At 37.7% G+C, this 23,638-nt stretch overlaps 1 protein-coding gene across 14 annotated transcripts in view; it reads left to right on the top strand.

Annotated features, from left to right (window-relative positions):
* The window catches only part of SOX5 (SRY-box transcription factor 5), a 394,764-nt gene that overhangs the window by 40,304 nt on the left and 330,822 nt on the right, over positions 1 to 23,638 (top strand). For 3 of the 14 annotated variants that reach the window (XM_038386653.2, XM_038386641.2, XM_038386639.2), the window contains exon 1: positions 11,902 to 12,483. The exons of 1 other annotated variant lie outside the window; for it this stretch is intronic. In XM_038386653.2, coding sequence (XP_038242581.1) covers positions 12,392 to 12,483 — 92 coding nt within the window. In that variant the 5' untranslated portion in view covers positions 11,902 to 12,391. Of the gene's footprint in view, positions 1 to 11,889; positions 12,484 to 12,700; positions 13,223 to 23,638 lie in introns of those variants that run through there. 10 more of the 14 variants (XM_038386650.2, XM_038386638.2, XM_038386655.2 and 7 more) reach the window with 8 other exon arrangements.

The raw sequence follows: 23,638 nt of genomic DNA, 5'->3' as shown, positions 1-23,638 counted from the left end.
CCTCGTTTGGGAACCACTGTTAAACTGTCACTGGAGGTAGCCCTGCTTCTGTATTGGCCAGAGGAGATGCTGCAGAGTAGCCCCCAGTATCCTATGTCTCCATTTCCCTGCACCTTACATAGCATGGTAGCATTTTACATCCACTTTGCACAAGGTATAGTGCTACTCCCTCAGGGGCCCTCAGCACACTACCTCAGTAATGTTCCCAACCTCTGGCTGTCCCCTGAAATGAGAGGCCAGGATCAAGAGATGAATTTACATGGAACAAACAATAAACACAAGCGACCAGTCCTCCATTTATTCTAGATGCTGAATTTTCTGGTTTGGGTCTGTAAAAAGAATTGCTAAAGGTCCCTCTTCAAAACAAGCCTAAGATTTCTAACAAATATATCCCTTCTTCCCTCCCATATTTGGCCATGGCTGAGACCACATCGTAGCAAATCTCAATCCCATCATTGCCAATGGAAGTATTGTTGTTAACTTCAGCAGAACCAGGATCTGGCCCCTAATGGCTTTCACACTCCAGTAAAAGGACTCTACCAGAGCACCATTCAAAAATTATTTCTTTGCTCAGACCATGCTTTTGTAAATGAAACATTATTTTACTTACCCACTGATTGCTGTGTCTACTGCAGTAAAGTATAAAATAGCAAACTGTGTAGTGACCCCATTTAATATGTCCTTAATTCACTTTAGAATTATTGCTTAATTGACATTTTGTTCTTCCCAGTGAAATATATAACAAAATGTCTACACAATGCTTTTATGAAGAACACAAAGCAGTGGATGTACTTTAGTGTCCATTTAATTGTTTGTGGTGTGTGTGTGTGGGGGGGAGAATACATTCACTAAACAGTTTGTTCCTTTACTCACACATCTATATTACTAAGGGTACCAATAGATGAAGTAGGATGCTAATCTATACAAATTACAGAAGCATAATCTTCAAAATCTTTATTTTGTTGAAACAATAATTTATTCAGTGGCTGGAAAGTTAGTGAGTTCTTATATTTATAGGATGATGGGATGAAAACCAGTGGATCATTTTTACAAAATATAACACACAGGAAGGATGATCTTGCAGTGAAGTCACTGCACTTGGGAGTTCTGCTTTCAATTTCCACCGCTGCCACAGACTTTCTGTATGACCTTGGGCAAGTCACTTGATTGCTCTGTGTCTTAGTTTCCAAGTGTAAAATAGGGATAATAATACTTACTTTATTTTCCTCTGTCAGTCTTGTCCATCTAGATTATACATTCTTCTGGGCCTAAGCAATCTTTTACTACTTAAGGTGCAATACTCCATTGCCCTGAACCTTTTGTAGTTATGTACGCCAGTGCAAAGTGAGAGTAAATGCTACTATTCTGATTTGGAAGTGTTTTGCATCCTCTTTTTACTGACTTTTCAGTAATATAAATGATTATACAAGGTGCAGGACAATAAGGTTTGTATGGTGCCTGACACAATGGGGCTTCAGTTGTGGTTAGTTGCAGAGATCTCTGGCACTATTATAATACAATAATAAATAAATAGTCACATCAGCACTTAAATGCAATCACTACTGTGGTGGAAATTGTGCAGCTGCTAATTGCCCATCGTGGGGATTGGGAATTTTGATCAAAGACACAAAAATAAACTTCACCATTATGAATCTTCAATAGCTGCACAAAACAGACAGAATTTAGGTTTTATGGTCTTGTCCAAAACACACCTGCACTGTAAACAGTATGGACCTCAATCTACCTCAGAGGGTCAACAAATTGAGTTAACCCTGATGCTTCTTAGCCTGTGGTCCTTGGGGGCTTGCTGCAGGGGTTAGTAATAGGAGAATATAGTGGAAAAGACAATCAGATTGGAAATATAAATGCCAGAACATGGTGGGATTTACCACATGACACTGCCAAGCCCCCTGATTAGCTAATAGCTGCAGTAGGATATAGTGAAGTTAAAAGAGAAGTGACAAGAATGTGGTGGTGAAACATAGAAGGATTATAATGAGAAATATTCATAAAAGGCCTGATGCAAAGCCTTCTGATGGCAGTGGAAAGACTCCTGTTAATCTGGAGGGACTTTGGATCAGGCCCTAAATCTATTTTTTACTTTTATAGATATTAAAACTTACATTGTTGGAGATTGCATGGGTTTGGTGACTGGATACAAAGCCTTCTCTCTCCTTCGATCACCAATCGAAATACAGCCCAAACCCAAGATGAATCAAAAGTCATTTTCTTCAGATGGGAGTTTGGTTGCCTATATGAAATTAGTTTAATGGCCATTGTCCAGTACATTAAGGATAGGTGCTTATATCACACAACAGTGATCAGCATTGGCAATAAGTAGCATCCCTGTTGGCACTCTCGTCAGAGAGCCCAAGTATTGAATGGGCATGGTGGCTAAACAACTTTGTCCCTCAAGAAGCAATCATTTCACATCAACACTGAGACTCTTTGGAACAGTTTAGGGAAGCTTGGATAAGTTTAACCTTTAGATAAAGATAAGTTTAACCCTTAAGTCTGTGGATAAGCTTAACCTTCTGTATAAGTGTATAATAACCCTTTTAGTCTTCTGCCAATATGGTAACTTTTACAAGAACAAACTTTACTCAGAAAAGGAGAAAACAAATAAACACAAAATGCTGAAATCCAACTGGTTTTCACTTCAGCTTGAAATTTAGTCAGTTTTTAAGTAGTTTCAGATACTACACGTATCCAGGAGTTCACCTGCCCATTTTTTGTTGGTTTTAGAGTAACTTTCTTATTTTTTAAATGTTTTTCTCTCAAACTTTTTCTGTCTGAAAGACTAACACAGACAACCCCACTAACTGACTATATAGAGGAACCACTGAAACAGATTGTATACAGTGATCTCATTATACAAGATAAAGAAACGAAAACATCCCCTCCCCACATTTCCATCACTTACATTTCTCCCTGCATTTGTTTTTCTAAATCAACTACTGTTAAAAGTAACCCCATATATTGTAATTTCCAAGGTGATTAGGTCTCTGTAAGGAGCTAGTGGCTGAGGTATGTGTATATTTTCAAATGGCTTTAGCAAATTTAATTTATGCTAGTTACTTTTAAAGGGCAAATTACTCAAGCAGATGGAATTGCTGGAGAAACTCACTTGTTTGGATGAGGTCCTTGCATTTTTCTCCACCCCCTCTACCCTCTTTTTCTGTTTGATTTGCTTTCACCCCTGCTTTCTGGGGCACCACTGGGAACATTTATTCCCATATCTGTATGTCCTCTAGAGGAGAATACCTGGATCATTCACAGCTAAGCAAAAAAGATGATGTATGAAAGTATCCCACATTATATATACAAAATGCTCCCTTGCTTGCTTTTCCAATGAGGGCAGAATGGACTAGTGATGGCCGAACCACAAAAGGATCTGAGATTTGGTTTGGATAAGTATTGAAAAGTTTTTAGATTGGGCTGGAGGTTTCTTGAGAGCAGGTTCTGTCATGAAAAACAAGATAAAAAACGAGGGTCATGTCATGATAGGGGTCTACTACAGACCACCTAACCAGGAAAAATAGGTGGATAAGGCTTTTTTTTTTAAACAACTAACAAAATCATCCAAAGCATGGGACTTGGTGGCGATGGGGGACTTCAACTAACTAGACATCTGTTGAGAAAATAACACAACAGGGTGCAGATTATCCAATGAGTTCTTGGAATGTATTGGAGACAATTTTCTTTATTTCAGAAGGTGGAGATGGCTACTAGGGAAGAGGCTGTTCTAGATTTGATTTTGACAAATAGGAAAGAACTGATTGAGAATTTGGAAGTGGAAGGCAGCTTGAATTAAGGTGATCATGAAATGATAGATTCTAAGGAATTGTAGGAGAGAAAACAGCACTATAAAGATAATGGATTTCAAGAAAGCAGACTTTAGCAAACTCAAGGAGATGGTAGATAAGATCCCCTGGGAAGCAAGTCTAAGGGGAAAAATAGTTCAAGAAAGTTGACAGTTTTTCAAGAAAACATTATTAAGGGCACTAGAACAAACTATCCCACTGCACAGGAAAGATAGGAAGTATGCAAGAGACCACCCTGGCTTAACCAGGAGATCTTCAATGATCTCAAACTCAAAAAAAAAAAAAAGTCCTACAAAAAGTGAAACAAGGTCAAATTGCAAAGGATGAATATAAACAAATAACACAAGCATGTAGGGATAAAATTAGAAAGGCCAAGGCACAAAATGAGATTAAACTAGCTAGAAACATAAAAGGTAACAAGAAAACATTCTACAAATATATTAGAAGCAAGAGGAAGACCAAGGTCAGGGTAGGCACATTACTCAATGAGGGGGAAAAGCAATAACAGAAAATGTGGAAATGACAGAAGTGCTAAAAAAACATTTTTGGCTCAATTTTCACCAAAAAGTTTAGTAGCGATTCGATGTCTAACATAGTGAACGCCAGTGAAAATGAGGTTGGATCTGAAGCCAAAACAGGGAAAAAACAAGTTAAAAATTATTTTGACAAGTTAAATGTTTTCAAGTTGCCAGTGCCTGATGAAATACATCCTAGGATACTCAAGAAGCTGATTCAAGAAATATCTGAGCCATTAGCGATTATCTTTGAAAAGTCATGGAAAGCAAAAGAGATTCCAAAGGACTAGAAAAGGGGCAAATATAGTGCCCATCGATAAAAAGGGGAATAATAGACCAGTCAGCTAATTTTCAGTACCCGGAAAGATAACGAAGCAAATAATTAAGCAATCAATTTGCAAACACCTAGAAAATGATAAGGTGATAAGTAACGGTCAGCATACATTTGATAGGAACAAATCATGGCAAACCAACCTAATAGCTGTCTTTGACAGGGTAACAAGCCTTGTGGATGTGGGGAAGTGGTAGATGTGGTATATCTTGATTTTGACAAGGCTTTTGATACTGTCTCGTATGACCTTCTCATAAATAAACTAGGGAAATACAACCTACATGAAGCTCCTATAAGGTGGGTGCATAACTGGTTGGAAAACAATTCACTGCTAACAACTCTCTGGAGTTCTCAGTCAAGCTGGAAGGGCATACCAAGTGGGGTCCCACAGGGAACGGTACTGGGTCAAGTTCTGTTCAATATCTTCATCAATTATTTAGATAATGGTATTGAGAGTACACTTATACAGTTTGTCGATTATACCAAGCTGGGAGGAGTTGCAAGTGCTTTGGAGAATAGGGTTAAAATTCAAAATGATCTGCACAAATTGGAGAAATGGTCTGAAGTAAATAAGATGAAATTCAGTAAGGACAAATGTAAAGTACTCCACTTAGTAAGGAACAATCAATTGCACACAAACACAATGGGAAATGACTGCCTAGGAAGGAGTACTGCAAAAAGGGATCTGGGAGTCATAGTGGATCACAAACTAAATACGAGTCCACAGTGTAATATTGTTAGAAAAAGAGCAAACATCATTCTGGGATATATTAGTGGAAGTGTTGTAAGCAAGACACGAGAAGTAATTCTTCCGCTCTACTCTGTGCTGATTAGGCCTCAACTGGAGTATTGTGTTCAGTTCTGGGCACCACATTTCAGGAAAAAATGTGAACAAATTGGAGAAAGTCCAAAGAAGAGCAACAAAAATAATTAAAGGTCTAGAAAACATGACCTATGAGGGAAGACTGAAAAAATTGGGTTTGTTTAGTCTGGAGAAGAAAAGATGGAGGGGGGACATGATAACAGTTTACAAGTACATAAACTGTTGTTGTTACAGGGAGGAGGGAGAAAAATTGTTCTCATTAACCTCTGAGGATAAGACAAGAAGCAATGGGCTTAAATTGCAGCAGGGTCGGTTTAGGTTGGATATTAGGAAAAACTTCCTGTCATGGTCGGACTAGATGATCAGAATGGTCCCTTCTGACCTTAGTATCTATGAATCTATGGAATAAATTGCTTAGGGAGGCTGTGGAATCTCTGCCATGGGAGGTTTTTAAGAACAGGTTAGACAAACACCTGTCAGAGATGGTCTAGATAATACTTAGTCCTGCTTTGAGTGCAGGGGACTGGATTAGATGACCTCTTGAGGTCCCTTCCAGTCCTATGATTCTATAAAATTTCCATTATTTCTTGATTCCAGTTGGGCTAGGCAGCCTTTCTAATTGATGTTTTCCCTCTGGGCTTGGACGGAAACTGGGTATGCAGAGCTGGGCTAAAATGAAAAATAATGACTAGAAAGTTCAAAAAAATGTTTTGAGACCCGCAATGAAGTTTACATTTCAGTTTTGGATGAAGATTCAGTTTTAGTGAAAACTCACTGGTTTGTCCTTTCTCCATAAGTGTGGTGCCCCTTCTTTCTTGTACAGTTTTTCACGGGCGATAGATGACCCTGCTGAAATGCTGGGTAAATGGCTCACAAATGATGGCTTCATTTGTTACCAATTACAACTGAGATGGTTTTCTTTTTCTTAAAGAAATTACATTAAATTTGAAAAACTGTAAACATGAAAATAATTTCAGTACTCCTCCCACCCATTCACATGTTTTGCTGTATTCCATTCTGCACTTGGTTTCTCAAACACTACACAAACCTGATTCAGCATTTATGTATTTTCAAACAGCATAAATCCATTATATTAGTAAGAGTTAACTTCCACCTTTACATAGGTACTTAATTCCCATTCATGGAAATGGCAATTAGTCATGCACTTTGGAGGGAAAAATCTAAGTATAGTATCCAAATTATATTGTAGCTAAATACTTCCATCCTCCAAATTAAGCATTCACTGTTTGCAAAATATTCCCAGTAGAAAAATATGTCAACCTCACTCCATTCTCATAACGCCCTCCCCCTGCAAAAAAAAGATCAGGATAGAAATGTGAAAGGTCCAGATTTAAAACTGTAGCTCTGTAAGGTTTAAGCCTGGCAAACAAAACCTGTTTATAATCTATAGGGTTTCTTGTAGATAAAAAGAAACCCTATAGATTATATGCTTTGTTTTGAGAATTTTCCAGTAGATTATTCTATGGAACATCTTACATTTCCTTGGACTTTGTAGATTTCTACTACAACTTTCAGTGAAAAAAACCCTAAAACTGAAAAGTTCACTTTTTTCCAGCACTTTGCTTCGCTTACTATATTATAGTATCTGCCAAAGACATAGATCTGAAGTGTTATCATTTGACAATTTTAGGAACATTTTTGTTAAATTCAAGGATTTTCTTTTCTTCAGAATGCTTGTGTACAAATATATGGAGCACACATAGCTCACATTCCCCCAGTTTACAAGTGTTGTGGTATTTATAACCTGTATAATGCATGATTTTCTTATATGGATGTTTACATTTTATATATCTTCCTTTTTTCCTCAGTTATTTATCCATATTATCTCCTATTACTCTCCAATTTCCCTATGTGTTTGTGTGTGGGGGATAGTGAATGAGGCAACAGCCACTGGAAGAGGAAGGATAACTTTGTGGTTAAGGCACTGGTTTGGGTCTTGGGTGATCTCCTGTGTGATTTTTTTGAAAAGTCACTTAGGGTCAGATTCTCAGTTTGTGTAAACGGTGAAGCTCTCTTGACAATAGCTATGCCAGTTTACAGCAGCTGAGGATCTGACCCTTAATCACTCTGTGCTATAGTTTCCCATCTGTAAGATGGTTATAGATAACATTTTTCTGCCTCTCAGGAATGTGTTGAGTATAAATTCATTAGTTTATAAGGTGACCATGTCCTGTGGTGATGTGGGCCATATAATTACCTAAGGGTTTCAAATCTGGTTGGCTTAACTCCCATTGATATCAATAGGAACATTGCAATTGACTTTAATGAAAGCAGAGTTAGGCCACTGTTGCCTGTTTTTGAAAATCCTGCTCTTGTTGCAGTTCTACTTGTGAGTTACTTCCTAATGAACACCGCATTATTTTTCAGTTCCATGTCATCATTTTATATATTTTTGTCCTTGAGATCTTCCATATTTTAGTCTGTCTGTCTAAATCTATGTTGTCCATCCATCCTTCCAATATGTCTGGTGATATCCTAGTGATAAATTTCAGAACCATACAAACTTAAATGCATCATTCACCTTTGACTGCCTCTGTTATACTCTGCCTGTAGATCCATTTTTGCTGAGACTACTTGTTACATGTCAGACCTCTGGGTACCTTCCAATAGCCACCCAGTTTAAAAACAAAACAAAACAAAATGAAGAAACAAACAAAGCAGTTGGCCCACAAATGTTTGTTTCTTTCCTCCATAAATATGCTGGTCTGAGATATTAGATGGGCAATATTCAGGCCTACACCAGTGACAGATGTAAGGTCCAATATCATGTGAAACAGCATAGCTAGAAATGAGAATGTTCTATTGTTGGAGACAAGGAGGAAATTCCCCAGGTCCTCTAGTTTCCATGGACCATGGGATGTACAACACTTGTTACGTGTTGTGGCAACTACTGAGATATGAGGTCTTAAAACTGTGATGGTATGATTTGTGGAAAAGATTATTCAGTTAATTTTTCAGAGGTTTCTTAAATTAATTATTTAGAATTTTTTTTCTTTCCTTCTTGTGATTGCAGTTGGGCACATTATTAAGACAAACCTGGCTTGACAGGTGGAGGAACATAAAGATAGCAATGGTAACATTTCTGCTCCTTTCCGGACCCTGCTTCTCTTCCTCTGGATGAGCCAGAAGAGGGAGCTCAGTGGATCTGGAGAAACTGAGGAGGCAGGAATTAGGATCTGAATGAGGTTAGGAAGAGAGACTGCACTTATCAGGGAAACTTAATTGGGAATAAAATGGAGCTAAGCAATAGGGAGTGAGGACCTGGTAAGGCAGAGACATTCAAGTCTCCAGCTCTACTTTCTCCCTACTTCCCAGTCTCTGCCCTAGTCACTTGTCTCTCAGGCTTCCCCACGGAGCAGATTCCTGCTGCCTACCTCTTCTTCTGTCTCTTGCACTTTTCCTGGTCTGTCCAAGGTCCTGCTCCATGCTCAGTGAGAAGGAAGGAGCAGAGCAGCACTGAGAAATGGGAAGCAGCAAAGTGGGGTCAAGGAGCACGAAAAGGACCAATTTAAAAGGAGCCACCCAAATTTGACAAGTACCTGTAGGGGCTGTCAAGCTGTCTAGAGTGGCTCACGATCATGAGTGTCAGCCTCAGGACAGACTGTTAAGAAGCGGGGTACACACTGGTTGTGTGTTTATATACTGTACTTAGATTTCACCAACCCAATATCAAGTGTAAACGCCTCAAGCACTACAACAGCCTTAACATGGAGTCAAAGACAGTCCCCTGGGGTACTCTGGTCTATCTTGCCACCTAGACAAGCTTGCCTTTGTGATAGATGGTCCCTTACACCAAAAATTACAGCAATATTCAGGTTATTCCCAGTCCCCAAGGGCTAGTCACTTACCCCAGGTCAATTTTACCATAAATCTCTCACCAAAGACAATGCTTGTAGCCAAACCTATAATAAATTAACTAAAGATTTACTAACTAAGAAAAGGAAATGAGAGGTATCTGCAAGATTAAAGCAGGTAAACATACAGACACAAATGAGTTAGTCTTAGGTTTCAAAAGGCAATAAAAGCTGCTGTGATATGCAAGCTTTCTGTGTCCTTTAGGGCTAACCTAAGCTTAGCAGCTTGGGGATCCCTTGCTTATGCTTAGAAATATTGCCCTCTCCAAATTCCAAGCAGCACAGTTATACAGTTCCTTCTGGTCAGCCATTTTTATTCCCTTCCGCTAGAGTTCAAATTGATGGAACAAGTGTTGGTACCTGTCTTCTCTTCACGGGTATGTGTGGAAGGGGGCAATCAACAAAGTCTTTATCCTTTGATGGCTTGTTTGGTTTCAGTGGGCCTTCTTGTGTGCAGGACTAGCACTTTATGCTAATTAATGCTTCTTTCCTGTTTGGTGAGTTATACAATTACAGAGGTTTACAATGCAAACACTCAGTATGACTTCATAACTTGGACAACAGATGTTATGTGTGAGATCAATACATGCAGCCTCTGAGGATTATTTCATCAAGTGTAAACACATTCTTATCAATTTAACATCTATTTTAACAATGCTAACACACAGGTGAGCCGGACTGGTTTCCAGCTATGCATTTGTCAGTGTTCAGTGAGGTCTAGGGGCCTTGGCATGAGCTGGCACCTTCTCTGCCAGCATCACAGGAGGAAAACTATCTTCTAATCATTTTAACAAAGCAGTTGACTTTAGTGCCATTGTAGGTGAAACACTATTGAAATTTGCAGATGTGCAAGATGGGAAACATGAATTTCTAAAACAAAACAGTTGGTATGAAGCTGTTTCCCCATCAGCTGAGGCAATATTATTGCTTGATTAAAGCAGGGGACTAGGAGTCAGGATCTTGAGATCTCATCCTAATGCAGCCACTGACTAGTTGTGTGAGCTTGGCCTAGTTACTTAACCTCTCTGTACTTCTGTTTCCTCTTTTAAAGCTAAATTCTGAACCCTATATTCATATTGAGTAGCACCTTACTCCACACAGAGCCCTGCTGATTTTGGTGGGTCTCCCTCTGGAGTATGGTACTGTTCAACACAACTAAGAGTATCAGAACGAGGCATAATTATATTTATTTACTACAAAGGAGTAATGTGAGACTTAATTAAAATGGCTTGAGATCCTCAGGTGAAATGCAGAGTGTGGGGGGTTATTTTTTCCCATCTGCTGCTGCCCCTCTATTAAAGTCTGTTTCATAGTTATCCTAGAAGGGTTAGCTACTAAAAAACAAACAAAAAATCTTGTACATATTAACTAGATTTGTCAGTTTATTGTGAATGAACCTCTGTGGAAAATATTATCTGCCAGGGGCTACTCAAGGAAACCAGTTTACCCTGCCCCATAGTGAGGAGCCATTAGATCTACCTCATGCCAGGAGTTGACAAATTCTAAGTGACTGTTCTGAATGCTGCAGTATGTATGACGCAGATTTGAGACAGTCTTGGTTAAAACTCTTTTCTGTACTATACTGAAGGTGCCTTTGCAAATTTAGCTCCAGTGTTTTGCTCCCACAAGTGGCATGCTCATTTGGGAAGATGTGCGTAACTCACAAATGTTTGTTACACTACTTGTGACTAAACTGCGTCCCAGATTCATGCTGATAAAGCCTTGATACTACGCCATAGTATATACCCGCTGTGTGTGTGTGCGCGCGCGCGCATGCATGCGCATGTGTGTACAGTTTTACAGTATACACAGAAAGTTTAAAAGACTGCATTATTTTAAAGGGACATATTGCTGGATTTTAACTGATATGCTTTTTGGGTTTTTTTACTTTTTTAAAACCAATCAACATGAAAAGGTTGAACATTTTATAGCATCTATTGTGAGTGTGTGTTTCTACACTTGCGTATGTCTACAAAAGTAAATGTACTGTCTGCCTGTTGCTGGGGGTGGTGGGAGGTGAAGGAGGGAATGGACCTAATCAAACTGCTGTGGGGTTAAAACCTTGTGGTTTTTAAAAGCCCTTAATGTTGTCCAGCTGCAAAATTAAAAACAAAAAAAAAACAAAAAAAACCAACCAACCCTAACTGGGAAGGGAAGCTGGACGGAAAGGAATAGAGGTTTGAGTGTGACCATGCTGTGTGTGTAAAAGAACAGAGACTCTGGCTTTTTTTTATTTATTTATTTTTAAAGTGAGTTCAGTGCCAGCCTGGACATTGGCCGTGCAGACTATTGAGCCATTGTCTGCTCCATTTCCAGAATAGCTCCCAGTTAATCACTTCGGCTTTGAAGGGAATTTCCTCGTGGAATTCTCCACAGAAAATCTAATCAACTGACCTGCCCTCTCCACAATAGAAGGCTTCCCCCGTCCCCCCCCTTCCTTATTGGGGCGGGCTCTGTAATGTAGCCTTTTGTGCAGAATGAACCCTCCCAGTAGGAGTGGATTGCTGGTCTCTCTCTTTCTCTCCCTCTCTCTGTCTCTGTGTGTGTATGATGTGGAGCATTCACACTGTCTTATATGTGTGTGAATGTGTGCGTGTGCATTACTATTTGACCAGATGCTGCAGTGCATTGGCCAGTCACTGTCTCTGCATGTGTGTATGTGTAAGTGTGTGTGCGCGCGCGCCTCTGTCATTTCATGTCAAAGGTCCATTACCTGATTACCTTTCTCGTCTGCCAGATTTTTATCTAGATAATTGGAACTGCTATGAAGGCTGTGCTCTGCCAGGCAGCTTAGATTCTCGAAAACCATAGTTTGTCCACCTTGTTATCTGTGGTTGTCTGGGCAGAGGAAATTAAAGAGATCCCCAGCTAAGGGATTCCTTTGACTTGCTCAGAGAGAAGGGTTTAAAAAAATAATAATCCAGCGGACAGACTGAAAATTCCTTGTTGTTTTTTGTGCCTTGTGTGTGCGTGTTGTTTTGGCATGTGGATACCTTTCCCCCTTCACACACCAGGGCTGTTTGATGGAGTTTGGAGCTGAGGAAACTTTGGTTTTGTTGCCAGGACCGTTCGCAGCACTTTGTGGCAAGCAAGAGCTAACAGTGAGACCGACAGAGTGAGTGACAAGTTGTTTACAGGTTTCCTTGAAGGGGCCTCTGCTATATTTCAATCTGTCAAAGTTGCTTTTCTTCCATCAGAACAATGCCTGATTGTTTTGTTGTTGTTTCCCCCCCCCCAAAGAGGGAGAGGGAGCGACTTAAAAAAGGGGGGGAGGGAGAGGAAAGGAAATTCTTTGAGTACAAATGCCTTTGGTTACATTTTTATGTGTCTAATCTTTTCTTCCCTATTCCAACTCCGAGGGAGTTGATAACAGCTTCAGCTTAATCAGGCTGTTCATGTTTTATCTTCTTTCTCCACTGATCTGCCTCAGTACAGGGAGGTTTACAGGTTTTGGGTTTTCTTCTTTTCTTTTTATGGACCTTAGATGAGTTGACTTTTCCCATTTTGTGGTGACTGGAGGACAGAATTAAAAGGAAAGGCCAGGCACCCTGAGGTTGTCTAGTGCCTTGCAGCCGCAGCATGCTGCTCCGGTGTGGGGGGAGTTTTATAAACAGTGTCTACTGCTAAGTGTGCTACCCCTTTAAGAGACTGGTCAAGGAGTCCTAGCTCAGAGAGGGGGGTGGGAGAGAGAGAGAGAGAGCCAGACAGAGAAAAAGAGAAAATCAATCGGTTTAGAAGGTTTGGACTCACTTGACAGGTTCAGTTGGAGGCGATCATAGGTGACTGCTGTGACAAAGGGAAATTTGCTTTTCCAGCATGCTAACTGACCCTGACTTACCTCAGGAGTTTGAAAGGTGAGTTGTGTGTGTGTGTGCGTGTGTGCATGTGAGAAAAGTATAACTCTCCCTTTTTGCAGCAGTCTCTGTGTCAGTGGTGAGATGCTCCCCAAAAGAATGCTTGGTGGAGAAGCTTTACCTTTGCAATTCAGCTTACATGTCAGTTTGCTGATCATTTGGTGGTGGTGGTGGTGGTGGTTGTTGTTATTGCCTGAATCCGATTGAAGGGATCTGCAAAGTCCTTTAAAACTGCTTCACCACTGATGCTTTTCTGGTGGTGTTTAGATCCCTAATGGGGATCTTAATGAACGTTATCATGATCTCTCTCTCTCTCTTTCTTTCTTGTTCTCTCGCACACTCCTTCTCTGAGCCACTCTACTAAAATATGGGAGGTAATATTTGACGCAGAATGCCCTCATTTTTAGCATCTCTCTCTCTTCAAGGAGTGATTTCTGGAGTGTTAGAGAAGGTGTCTGGTTATGGGTGAAGCCATGGATTTAACTTCCAATCTGATCATTCCCTAAAACTTTGGAAGGCACTCTGTAAAGCACATGACCTTTTGTTGATCTAACAGAAGTTATTATTTTAGTCAAGTTAACATCACAACATTCTGTCACTAGATCAGCTTTTAAGTATCCAAAACAAAAACAAAAAAAAATAGGAAACTTGAATCTAAGTTTTAGCCAGCACCTCTTTCACTGAGTGTCAAAAGCAGAATTTTGATTTATGACTTATTTATTTCCCTCCGCCCTCTTGCTGAAGTAGGAGCCTCGTACATTTGGAATTAAGTTTTTTCTTTCACTGGCAGTGGTTTGTAAACTCCTGAGCTTAATACTTATTTCACTTAAATCTGCCTTTTCTAAACTGTGTTTTGAAGCTTCCTCTCATACATTTGTACACACTTCTATTGAAGATCTAATATCCTTCCCCACCAGCTTAATTTTTAAATATTATAAATAGACCCTTGTTTTCCTTTTAACAAAGAATTCAAACTTTTCATTTAGTAAACAAAAGAATGCCAGGATGCATGTTACTTAGGCTTTTTTCTTCTTTCATTTTCATGAAAGCTACCTTCTGTATAAACATTTGGTTGTATCTGACTATGCAATGCAGGCTAGGTGCTAGACCAGCTGGTTAAAAATATGCTAAGTCAAGCTGTTCATCGCTCAAACTACTGAATATGATAGTAAAAGGCACAGAAAAGAAAGGAAGATGAAAACATTTTAAGTAGGCAGAAAAACATGCATACAATGAAAGGACAGGAAAGAATGCTGGGATTAAAATGAAGAAAAATAAAAATAGAAGAATATGGAATTAAGTACGAAATTCAAAAAAGCAAGAACTATTTTAACACTTTCTGTCTCTTTTTATGACTAAAACACTTCCTTACCATAAAACGGCACTAGAATTGTTGAACTGCTTAAAAGATTTTATTTAATACAATTCATTTGTCAGCTGTTTAAAATACCTGACATTTTTCTTTAGTCTCTTCTTATTGTGATAGAAGAGTAAAGATTGCTTTTGCTCATATGTACTATATTAAGTTAGCTAGAGTACCTGGGAAACTATTACTGTTTATAGTGATGAATCCTGAGCTAATATAACAATAAACAGATTTCTCTTGTACACGCAGTCAGTGGTTAAAAGTATTCCATTTACTTCATCAAGATAGAAATTTGTAAGGAGGCTATTAGATTGTTCTTTGAACTTTGTGATGAATAGAATATGTGTAAGTCTATTAAACAGATACAGTCTTTTCATTTTTTTTATTGATGGACTTTTTTTTCCCTCTGACCTCTCATTAAATGAGTCTTTTTTTCTTCATTTTGAACCTAACTTTTTCCATAGTAGTAAAACTAATTTCTCCCTAATCTTTTCAAGGCATACATTTCATTTTTAGAGCTCAGAGTTTTGCTCTTTTAAAAATTCTAGTTAAATAATCAATAAACTGCTACTCTTTTGGCTTTGCAGATGATTTCAAGGGATAAAGATAAGAAACAATATAAAAGAAACCTCGCAACATATGATTTTTTTTTACTATTTTCCCTCTGTAGTTAGAATTAGTAATACAAACCAATATCTCTGTTAATCATTACCATTTGTTTACATTGTATATGTGTGTTTGGCTATAGTTACACACACACACACACACACACACACACACACACACACACACACAGCAGATACTGTCCATGTAGTATATTTATATTTACCAAAAGACAGACATAAGAACATACACATACGCGTGCGCGCACATACACAGAGTTCACATGCATATACAAGTTACACATGTACCATATATAGGAGGCTGCTTCTTGAGCTGTTATATTCTCAACAAGTACAATACTTAGAGTGTGTTTTCTCCACGCTCTGGGGTCCCACCTGTCACATCCACATGGTCAGCTTCAGTTTTGTTACTAACATGCACAAGCCTCTATAAAACTGATTTTGTAATAGATTACAAGGAGGTAAAGATTCAGCATGTAGAGCTGTTTGCCGTTTAGTTCTCTGAGTGTATATGTACTGCAGAAGAGTTATTTTTCTTTTGCTATCATCATTGCCCTAAGGAGAATTGTTCATGTTTCATTGTACCCTAGTAACTATAAGCAGTTTAGAAACTTTAAAGAGTCACCCCAACTTTCTAATGAATCGAGGGGTTAGAACGAAGGAGACTTCTCTTGTTTGTCTGTAGTAATTAGCATGGACATTTGTGATACACACTTGGAATGAAAATGGTCCTCAGTGTCAGGCGAATAAGCAAGCATTAATTAATTCAGCAGCAGTAGTAACATGCACTAGGTTTTGAAAATTAGCACGTACAATTTATAAATCGTTCCTTAAGTGTTAGGGGTTTTGGTTTCTACTGAGAAATTCCTTGCACCACTTTATTTTTATTTCTGGAGGTTCCATTGTATAATCGAAAGGATCATCAGAAAGCGCAAACTGAGGCGGGGAATGCTTGCAGAAAAAATGTATGGAGAAATTTATAACTGGAATCTGTCTGCTTATTAGGGAGTAAATGACTGCGGGAATGTACTTTTTGGTACACCTGTGGCACTTAGAATCCACATCAAATTATTCAGAAGAATAACTTTGATTTTTTTAAACACAGGGATGATTACATAAAGTTTGTTGAAAACAGACGGTAAACCCACAATAGAAAGTTTGAGTTTCCTGAGAAATAGAGCAAGTGTAGCTAGAACCATCACGAACAGTACTGAAATTTGCAGAATGATTAAGAGCTCAAAAATGCCCAGCATAAAGTTTTAATGTCTTCAAATCTAGTAAATGAAAAATAAAGTAACCTCTTAACAATGTCCCTAGTGTGTGATATTCTTAAATCAACGTTAAATACTACATATTTACATTTTTCCGTAGACTTTGAGAGTGGCTAAACTAGGCATCATGACAGAAAGATGTCGTTTTGTAGATTCAAGGTAAAGAAGCGTGTGGTGTTTGTTGAAGAAGGAAGGGTAAGTTAATGTTTCCTAAAGAAGAAAGGAAGACAAAAGGTAGAGAGAGGATAAAAGGGTGCTTGCTCTAGAAATTACATGAGTAGCTAGACAGTTTGTAGAAAGGGAAGGGCTCAAGGGTGTAAAGTAAGTCTCTGCTGCGGGGAAAAAATACTTAGTTGCTATGCTGCAAGAGTCATTTCAGACTCCCACTGAATTTATTCTGGGGTCATACCAACACTGTCAAATGGAGAAATCATTTTCCTAAATGGAAACTTTGTATATTTCATAAGTGCTTTTCTGAACCAAAGTTACCCCAAAAGTCTTTGCTTTAAACTATTTGTGCTGAGAATTTTTGTAAAAACAAAAACAAAACAGAATGATGTCTCATTCTCGTAAAATTTAACTGTAGAAATAAAAAGAATGTTATGCTTTGATTGAAAAAAAAAGTTTGAGATTTTACCAATATTGAACTGGATGTCACTTATGTTCCACTTATTTGTTTTTAAAAAATGATTTTCCTGTTTATTTATTTAGGTGTAAGGGTCTGGGAGTAGAGGAAGAATTGAACTCAAGTGCAAAGTTTCAGATAACAATTTTGGCCCAAATAAAATTTGGTGGCTTTTGTATTCTCTGTGATAAGACTAAAGGAATAATACATTTCTAGAACGTTCATTAATGTTCTTTACTGATTTCATTTGTTGTATTTATGCTTTATGGGGAAGAAGTCGACTGTGACTGATTATAGATTTTAATGAACATCTCAATAATTTACAAGTTGTTGGAATAACCAACTACTCTTAGAATGCAGATCTACATATGACGGGACTGACAAGAGACACATCAAAGTGAACAATTCATACTGTTGTATTTTTTGGTTCAAGAGTTTGGCATTACTGGATTCTGGGTGGCTGGCTCTTCATCTGTATTCAAAGAGTTACTTAATGCACACGCATACACCCACACCCCACTGCCACCAAACACGTTGCGATGTTTATGTGCATAGTGTGTTTTAATGGTACCTTTATATGTGATAAGAACTGTTTTTCTTCCTCTTGTTATCCAGAGACCTTAAACATAATAAGCATATGAAGTATTTACTATTTCTTAGGGAGCCTTTAACTAGCATCCATAGCTATATCGCACAAGAGGCATATTAAAAAAATATAATAGTATTACTTAGCCACAATGCTGTTTGGTAGGGTAGACATAAATTTCTGTTAGATAGATATAATTATATTTATATAAATGATACATACACAAATATATATTTAAGAAAAAGAATATCATCCACAGGTAAAACCTCAATTTCTTTGCATGCTTTTCTTACTATATATATTTTTAAGCAATCTGTTTACAATGTTGTGTAGGGCACTTACCTATATGCATGTCAAATATCTCCGCTTTCAGAACTAAGTTGCAAAAATGATACTGAGGTTCTCTTGGATTTTTTTTTTACTCATTTGTTGTTCAATCATAATTTAAACATAATTAATCAATAAGTGGAAGGAGAAAGGAACTATGTTGCCATATTTTACCTGTACACAATACAACTATGCAGTGCCTGTGAATACCTGATACTGTAGTCAAGTGAAAAGAAGAGTTCATAGCAATTAGTCAATAATGGTAGTACTTCTCTGGTGATTATAAGAGTTTTGTTTAACAAGCAGCATATTTAGAAGCAGGGATTTTTAAAAAAATGTTTTTAGATATTTTATCTGGTGTAACTGAAACACCATATAAACTGTTAATTTCTTAAATATAGAAAAGTTAAAATTGCATTAGAAAGAAAACAAACCCCAGTCGGATGATTAAATTAAAAGAATATGAAAACCTTTTCCCCTCTACAACATTTAAAAAAAAAAAAAGATGTGTGTTACTTTAAAACTTTCTGGTTTGGGTGATGAACTGTTGCTAGGTATCTTGAGCACCATACCTGACATGAGCTTATATCAGTGAGTCTTTGTCGCCTTTTCATAGATATGCCTGACAAAGTTACTGGTTGAAGTGGGAGATTATGGATTTTTCACCCACCCTTTCATTCAGTGCTATCGTATTCCTACATGTTTTATCTCCCCCTCGTATTCTACAGAGTAGCCTGTCATAGTATAAGTTTAATACATCTCACATTTCCTCTGGAGATCATGCAATACCTACTTTCAGCCAGCCGCTAGGGGGGTACTTGAGAACAGTGTGCACTGCACCCTCCATTGAAGAGACTGAGTTTGTCACCTCTGCAATGATTGCAGCCTCTGTCAGTCCGAGAAGCAAGAGTCACTAAAAGTTGCTTCCCAGCCCATATGTCCTGTTGACAGTGTGAAGTTCTACACATACTAGTTGTTGAGAGAGACCAAATTTAGACAAGATTTTGAAGAATTTTGGTGAGAGCTGCTTGCAGGGACCTTTGTATTTTAAAATAATGTAAGGTGTGAATGGAATTGTGATGTAGAAAGTGGTAATTAATATAAAAAGTATATATTTCTGAAGGTTGGTGGATTTTAAAAAAGGGCCTGAATTGAGTTCTGACTGTTAGAATCATGTTAATATGTACTTCAATGGAGTTGCCCAGGTGTGTTATGGATTTTTGTTTTGTTTTGGTGATGGATTTTTTTTTGTTGTGTTTTTTGAGAAACTTGTGAACATTTTCCTCTTTGCTTTGGTTTTTGGCATATGTGACATTTTTGGACATCATAACCTTTTGTCACTTTGCTTGAGAGCTATTAATTTTCTACAAGGTGGTGTCATCATTTTATATTTGTAAAACATGACAGAATTATAATTAATATAGAGAGTTTCATGGCTCAGTTTAGAAGTTTGAAATCGGCATTGGACTTGCCTCCCTTAAAAGTATATCGTGAGGATTAATTAGGTAAATATTTATAAATCAGTTTGTACATAAAAATCTTTATACGCTATATTTAAATAAAAACATTTTAAAAAATTGACCTACAGGATTCCAGGTTCTCTGTGTTAATTTTCTTCTAAAAAAAAGAACAAATGCTCATTGATAGCTATAATAATTACACGTTTAGTTTGTAATGTACTTCTGCTTTTGTGTTTCCTGAAAGTTCATACTGATTTGCTTGGTTTTCTAGGAAGTGAGTGTCTGTGTAGTTTAAGTGATGCTATTTATTCTAAAGATATCATAAAATGTTACCCTGATGCTAATTATTTTGTGTGTTTATATTTAAGACTTATTACTAAATATTTTTTCCATTCTTTATGCCTTGAACTGAAATGCTTTTGAGCAAAAAATAAGCATAGTGAATAGATGTTTGGTTTCCTTGTCAGAAGAATCAGAGTTCCTTATTAGTGGTGATAAAGTTTGCATGTGCATGTATGTATGTATTTGCATAGTTAAGATTGTTGTCTGTATCTAGTATACTTTCTAAATAGGAAATGTAAAGGAGAACCTGTAGGATTTTTCATCCTCATTGTCTCTTTGGTGCCGAGTGCATACATGCATCAGTTTCTTGGAATTAAGAAGATGAGAGTAAACTACTGTACCATAGTTCATTCATTAAGTGCACAGGATTTTTCATACTGCATAAATAAAAATAATCTGGCTAATAGCAACTAGGGCTACTTGCCAGTGCCTGCACAATAGATAGAGTAAGAGCAACAGTATAAAGAGAAGTTGCTGGCTGTAAACCAATGACACTTTTCTACAAGTTCTCCTATTTCAATGTTTGAAGGTCTTTGGGAGATAACTATGTTTTTAAAAGTAACTGTGGTGAAAATATGAAGGCAAGATTAAAAACTGTGTGTGTATTATATATTACTTTGATAGATCATATTACTTGGTTGCATTCGGTTAATGTTCCATTTACCCTAGAGTAACTTAAAAAGACACAGCTGTGGCTGGATGTGATGTGGCAAAATGCATCACAGTGTTAAAGACCAAAATTTGAAATAAATAAATAAAATCTTTAGTTGTGTTAGATTAATGTCAGTTTTAGGGTATTCACTGTCTCAAAAGAGAGGCCATGTAATGAATGGGCATGGAGCTTAAAGTGCCCTCTCACTCTTAGAGGTGGTCTGACTATGTTAGGATTGAGGCACTTCGGTGGAGTTGTATCGGGGAAGGTTGGCTTGCATTAGCACTGCCCATGCTTTATTTGTCCTGCAGTTATAGAGAAGACTTCTGTTTTTCAGAGCTATCAACCTGGCAGTTTCATTAAATTCACTTTTTTTAAAAAAACAACTACCTTGAAATATTGTTTTCTAAAAACTTTTGTAAAGTTTGCACTTGTGGTATTTTCTCCCCTAAATTTTAATTACGCACTTAGGGGTCTGTGGGACACAAGTACTCTTAGTGGATTTGATTGAGCTGGGGGGCCTTGCAGGATTAGCACTTCTGTTACAAACTGGTATAATTTTGCTGGATTGTCTTTATATGGTACATTGTCATTTCTTTACTGGTATGAAACATTAAAACTCAAACACGATAAACTAAATAAAACATGTTAAAATATTAAACAATATTCGTCTGGTAAATTCTCCTTTTGCAACACTTGCATGCAGCCAAATAGATTCCTTTAGCACTTCTTTTAAAAATACCTGAGCTTCTGGCCTTGAAATTCAGAGGGAGCTTTTCTTTCAGGTTCAGTGTTTGGTTTGTCTTTTGTTCTCAGGTTTTAGAGATTTACCTGGATATTTCTGGGCAATAACTTGCAAAAAACACTGGCCAGAACTGATATCAGCTACACTTATGTGAATCTGGAGTTAATTCTATTTTTTTAACTTAGATCAGAATCTGGCTCAATGTGATTTGGTGGAAGACTCCTCTCCCTTGTCTCTGCCTCTTAATTTCTCTCCTTTTATGCTATTGTTTTTCTAACTTTGTAATTATATTATGTAGCTCCATAAAGCCTTTTGGAATAAAGTGTTTTTCATAAGATGCCATACAAACTAAAGGGCAAAACACTGCTCTTAGATATGCCCTATAAATCTCTCATGCATACTCTGCACTTGTATTATTGTTGTCATTTATTATTTGTTTGTGTTGCAATAGCACTCATGGATCAGAGCCCCCCTAGGGATTGTACCCTGAAGAACGTACTGAGTGCTCAGAACTTTTACTGATGTCAATGTCTTTGCATGAGACAAATGCAGAATCAAAGTGTAGATAAGGGATCCATGATATGGATCATGAATGAGAATTCAGCCTTAAAGTCATACTGTGGAAGTCACATAGAGAATCTACACAGTGGTTATGTGTTTACCTGTGTACTTGAAAAAACGCAGATTTCTGTCTGTGAATGACTGTTTGGCAGGCACAAATGCATGTTTGTGCAGGTACAGTGGTGCATGCATATACATTTGTAGGTCTATTCCCTCAACCCACAGTTCCGTAGGGGGTTGATTAAACTGTGTCTTTCCAGCCTTTAAAAAAAGATAGTATAGTTATAGAAACTGATTTTATTGTGGATAATAGATCTTGTATAATGCCTTTCATTTTAGGAACTCAAAACATTTTAGAAACATTAATGAATTAATTCTCAAGACTTCCATGATGTCTAGTAATAAAATATCACTGTTATCCCCAGCCTACCCATGGGGAAACTGAGGAACGAAGTTGCAAAGTCAATGGCATATCTGGGGATAGAGGCCAGCGATACTGCCTACTCGTCCTGTGCTTTAACCTCAAAACCATTCTTCCCCTTCTTAAGATCCTGAGAGCTGCAAATTACAGATTTCTAGCACTCCAATTACTGTTTCTAAAGGTCTCATTCTAGCAAGATGAAATATAATACTTAAATTACTTAAATATGTAAAACAGGAGCTTTGGAATATAATTAATAGCATTAAGTCTCCAAGAATATTTACAGCTTTAGATATTCTTTCAACTACTTTGATAGAGGGGAAAAATACCATCTCTAACATCTCCAATTTTTTGAGCATGTGTCAAAAATAATTTCCTACCTGCAGGCAAGTTTTGAGAACTGAATATAGGTAGCAGAACATGCAGTGTTTAAGCCGTAAATTAAGAGTGTATATGTAACTTACAGTCAAGTAAAGGACTCATCTTGGAGAACAATTAGGTTCTCCAGCCATACGTACAAGAGCTGTCATATGTTTTATAACCTTAGGACCCGACACTAGGGGATTACAGGAAAAATATTCTTTACACAGATGGTAATTAATGTGAGGAATAGACTTTCCAAAGGCAGCAATATAAGCAGCCACTGTGAGTAAACTAAGTAACTTAAAAGCAGAAACCATGTTACAGGGTACAAAATATATTGTGGTTCTCACCCATCCAGATATTTGACATCTGTTTTTTAAAATGTGTGACAAAGGCCCAAAGTGAAGGATGTGACAGAAGCTTATTAAAAGGGAGAAGTTGTTTTCTTACCATGTAAGAAGTTTTCCATAACCTCTCTTTCAGTATTTTGCATTTACAGTGGCAATAATTTGCAGGAGTACACTGCAATATAGGACTGGATCAATGAATGATGGTGGTAGATTTGGCTTTACTCTATGTACTGTATCATTCTCTCACTAAATACAGTTGAAAATTGTGGGTACAAACTTCAGAGTCTTTGGATTTGAGCTGTATAGCTTCTAAATGTTGTTCTTGGTTTATTGGTTTATTATTCTTGGTTATTCCAGAGTCTTGTTTAAGAAGCTCTATAAGAGGGTCTCCTTGCAAGATAACTAACTGATTATAATAATAACAGATTCTGTGGTGTTCCAGTGGTGTGATTGCAGGGGTCCACCCATGCAAAGCTCATTGTAGGATAGGGCCAGTAACGACAACATTTTCCAAAGTGGTCATTCATTTTGATTGTTTTGGCCCCTTGGGCACCCATCATCACTGGTCACTTCTGAAAATATAGCCCGTAGTTAACTAAGCCTCTTATCACCCCTCCAATCCACGCCAGCGTTACTGCACCCATTTTAGAGATGGGTAAAACAAGGTGGAATGATAAAGTGACTTATCAAAGATCACACGGTGAATCCTGGCCCCGCTGAAGTC

Source organism: Dermochelys coriacea, chromosome 1 (genome assembly GCF_009764565.3).
Source record: "Dermochelys coriacea isolate rDerCor1 chromosome 1, rDerCor1.pri.v4, whole genome shotgun sequence".
NCBI classification, from domain to species: Eukaryota; Metazoa; Chordata; order Testudines; family Dermochelyidae; genus Dermochelys; species Dermochelys coriacea.
This window is presented reverse-complemented; position numbering and strand designations above follow the sequence as displayed.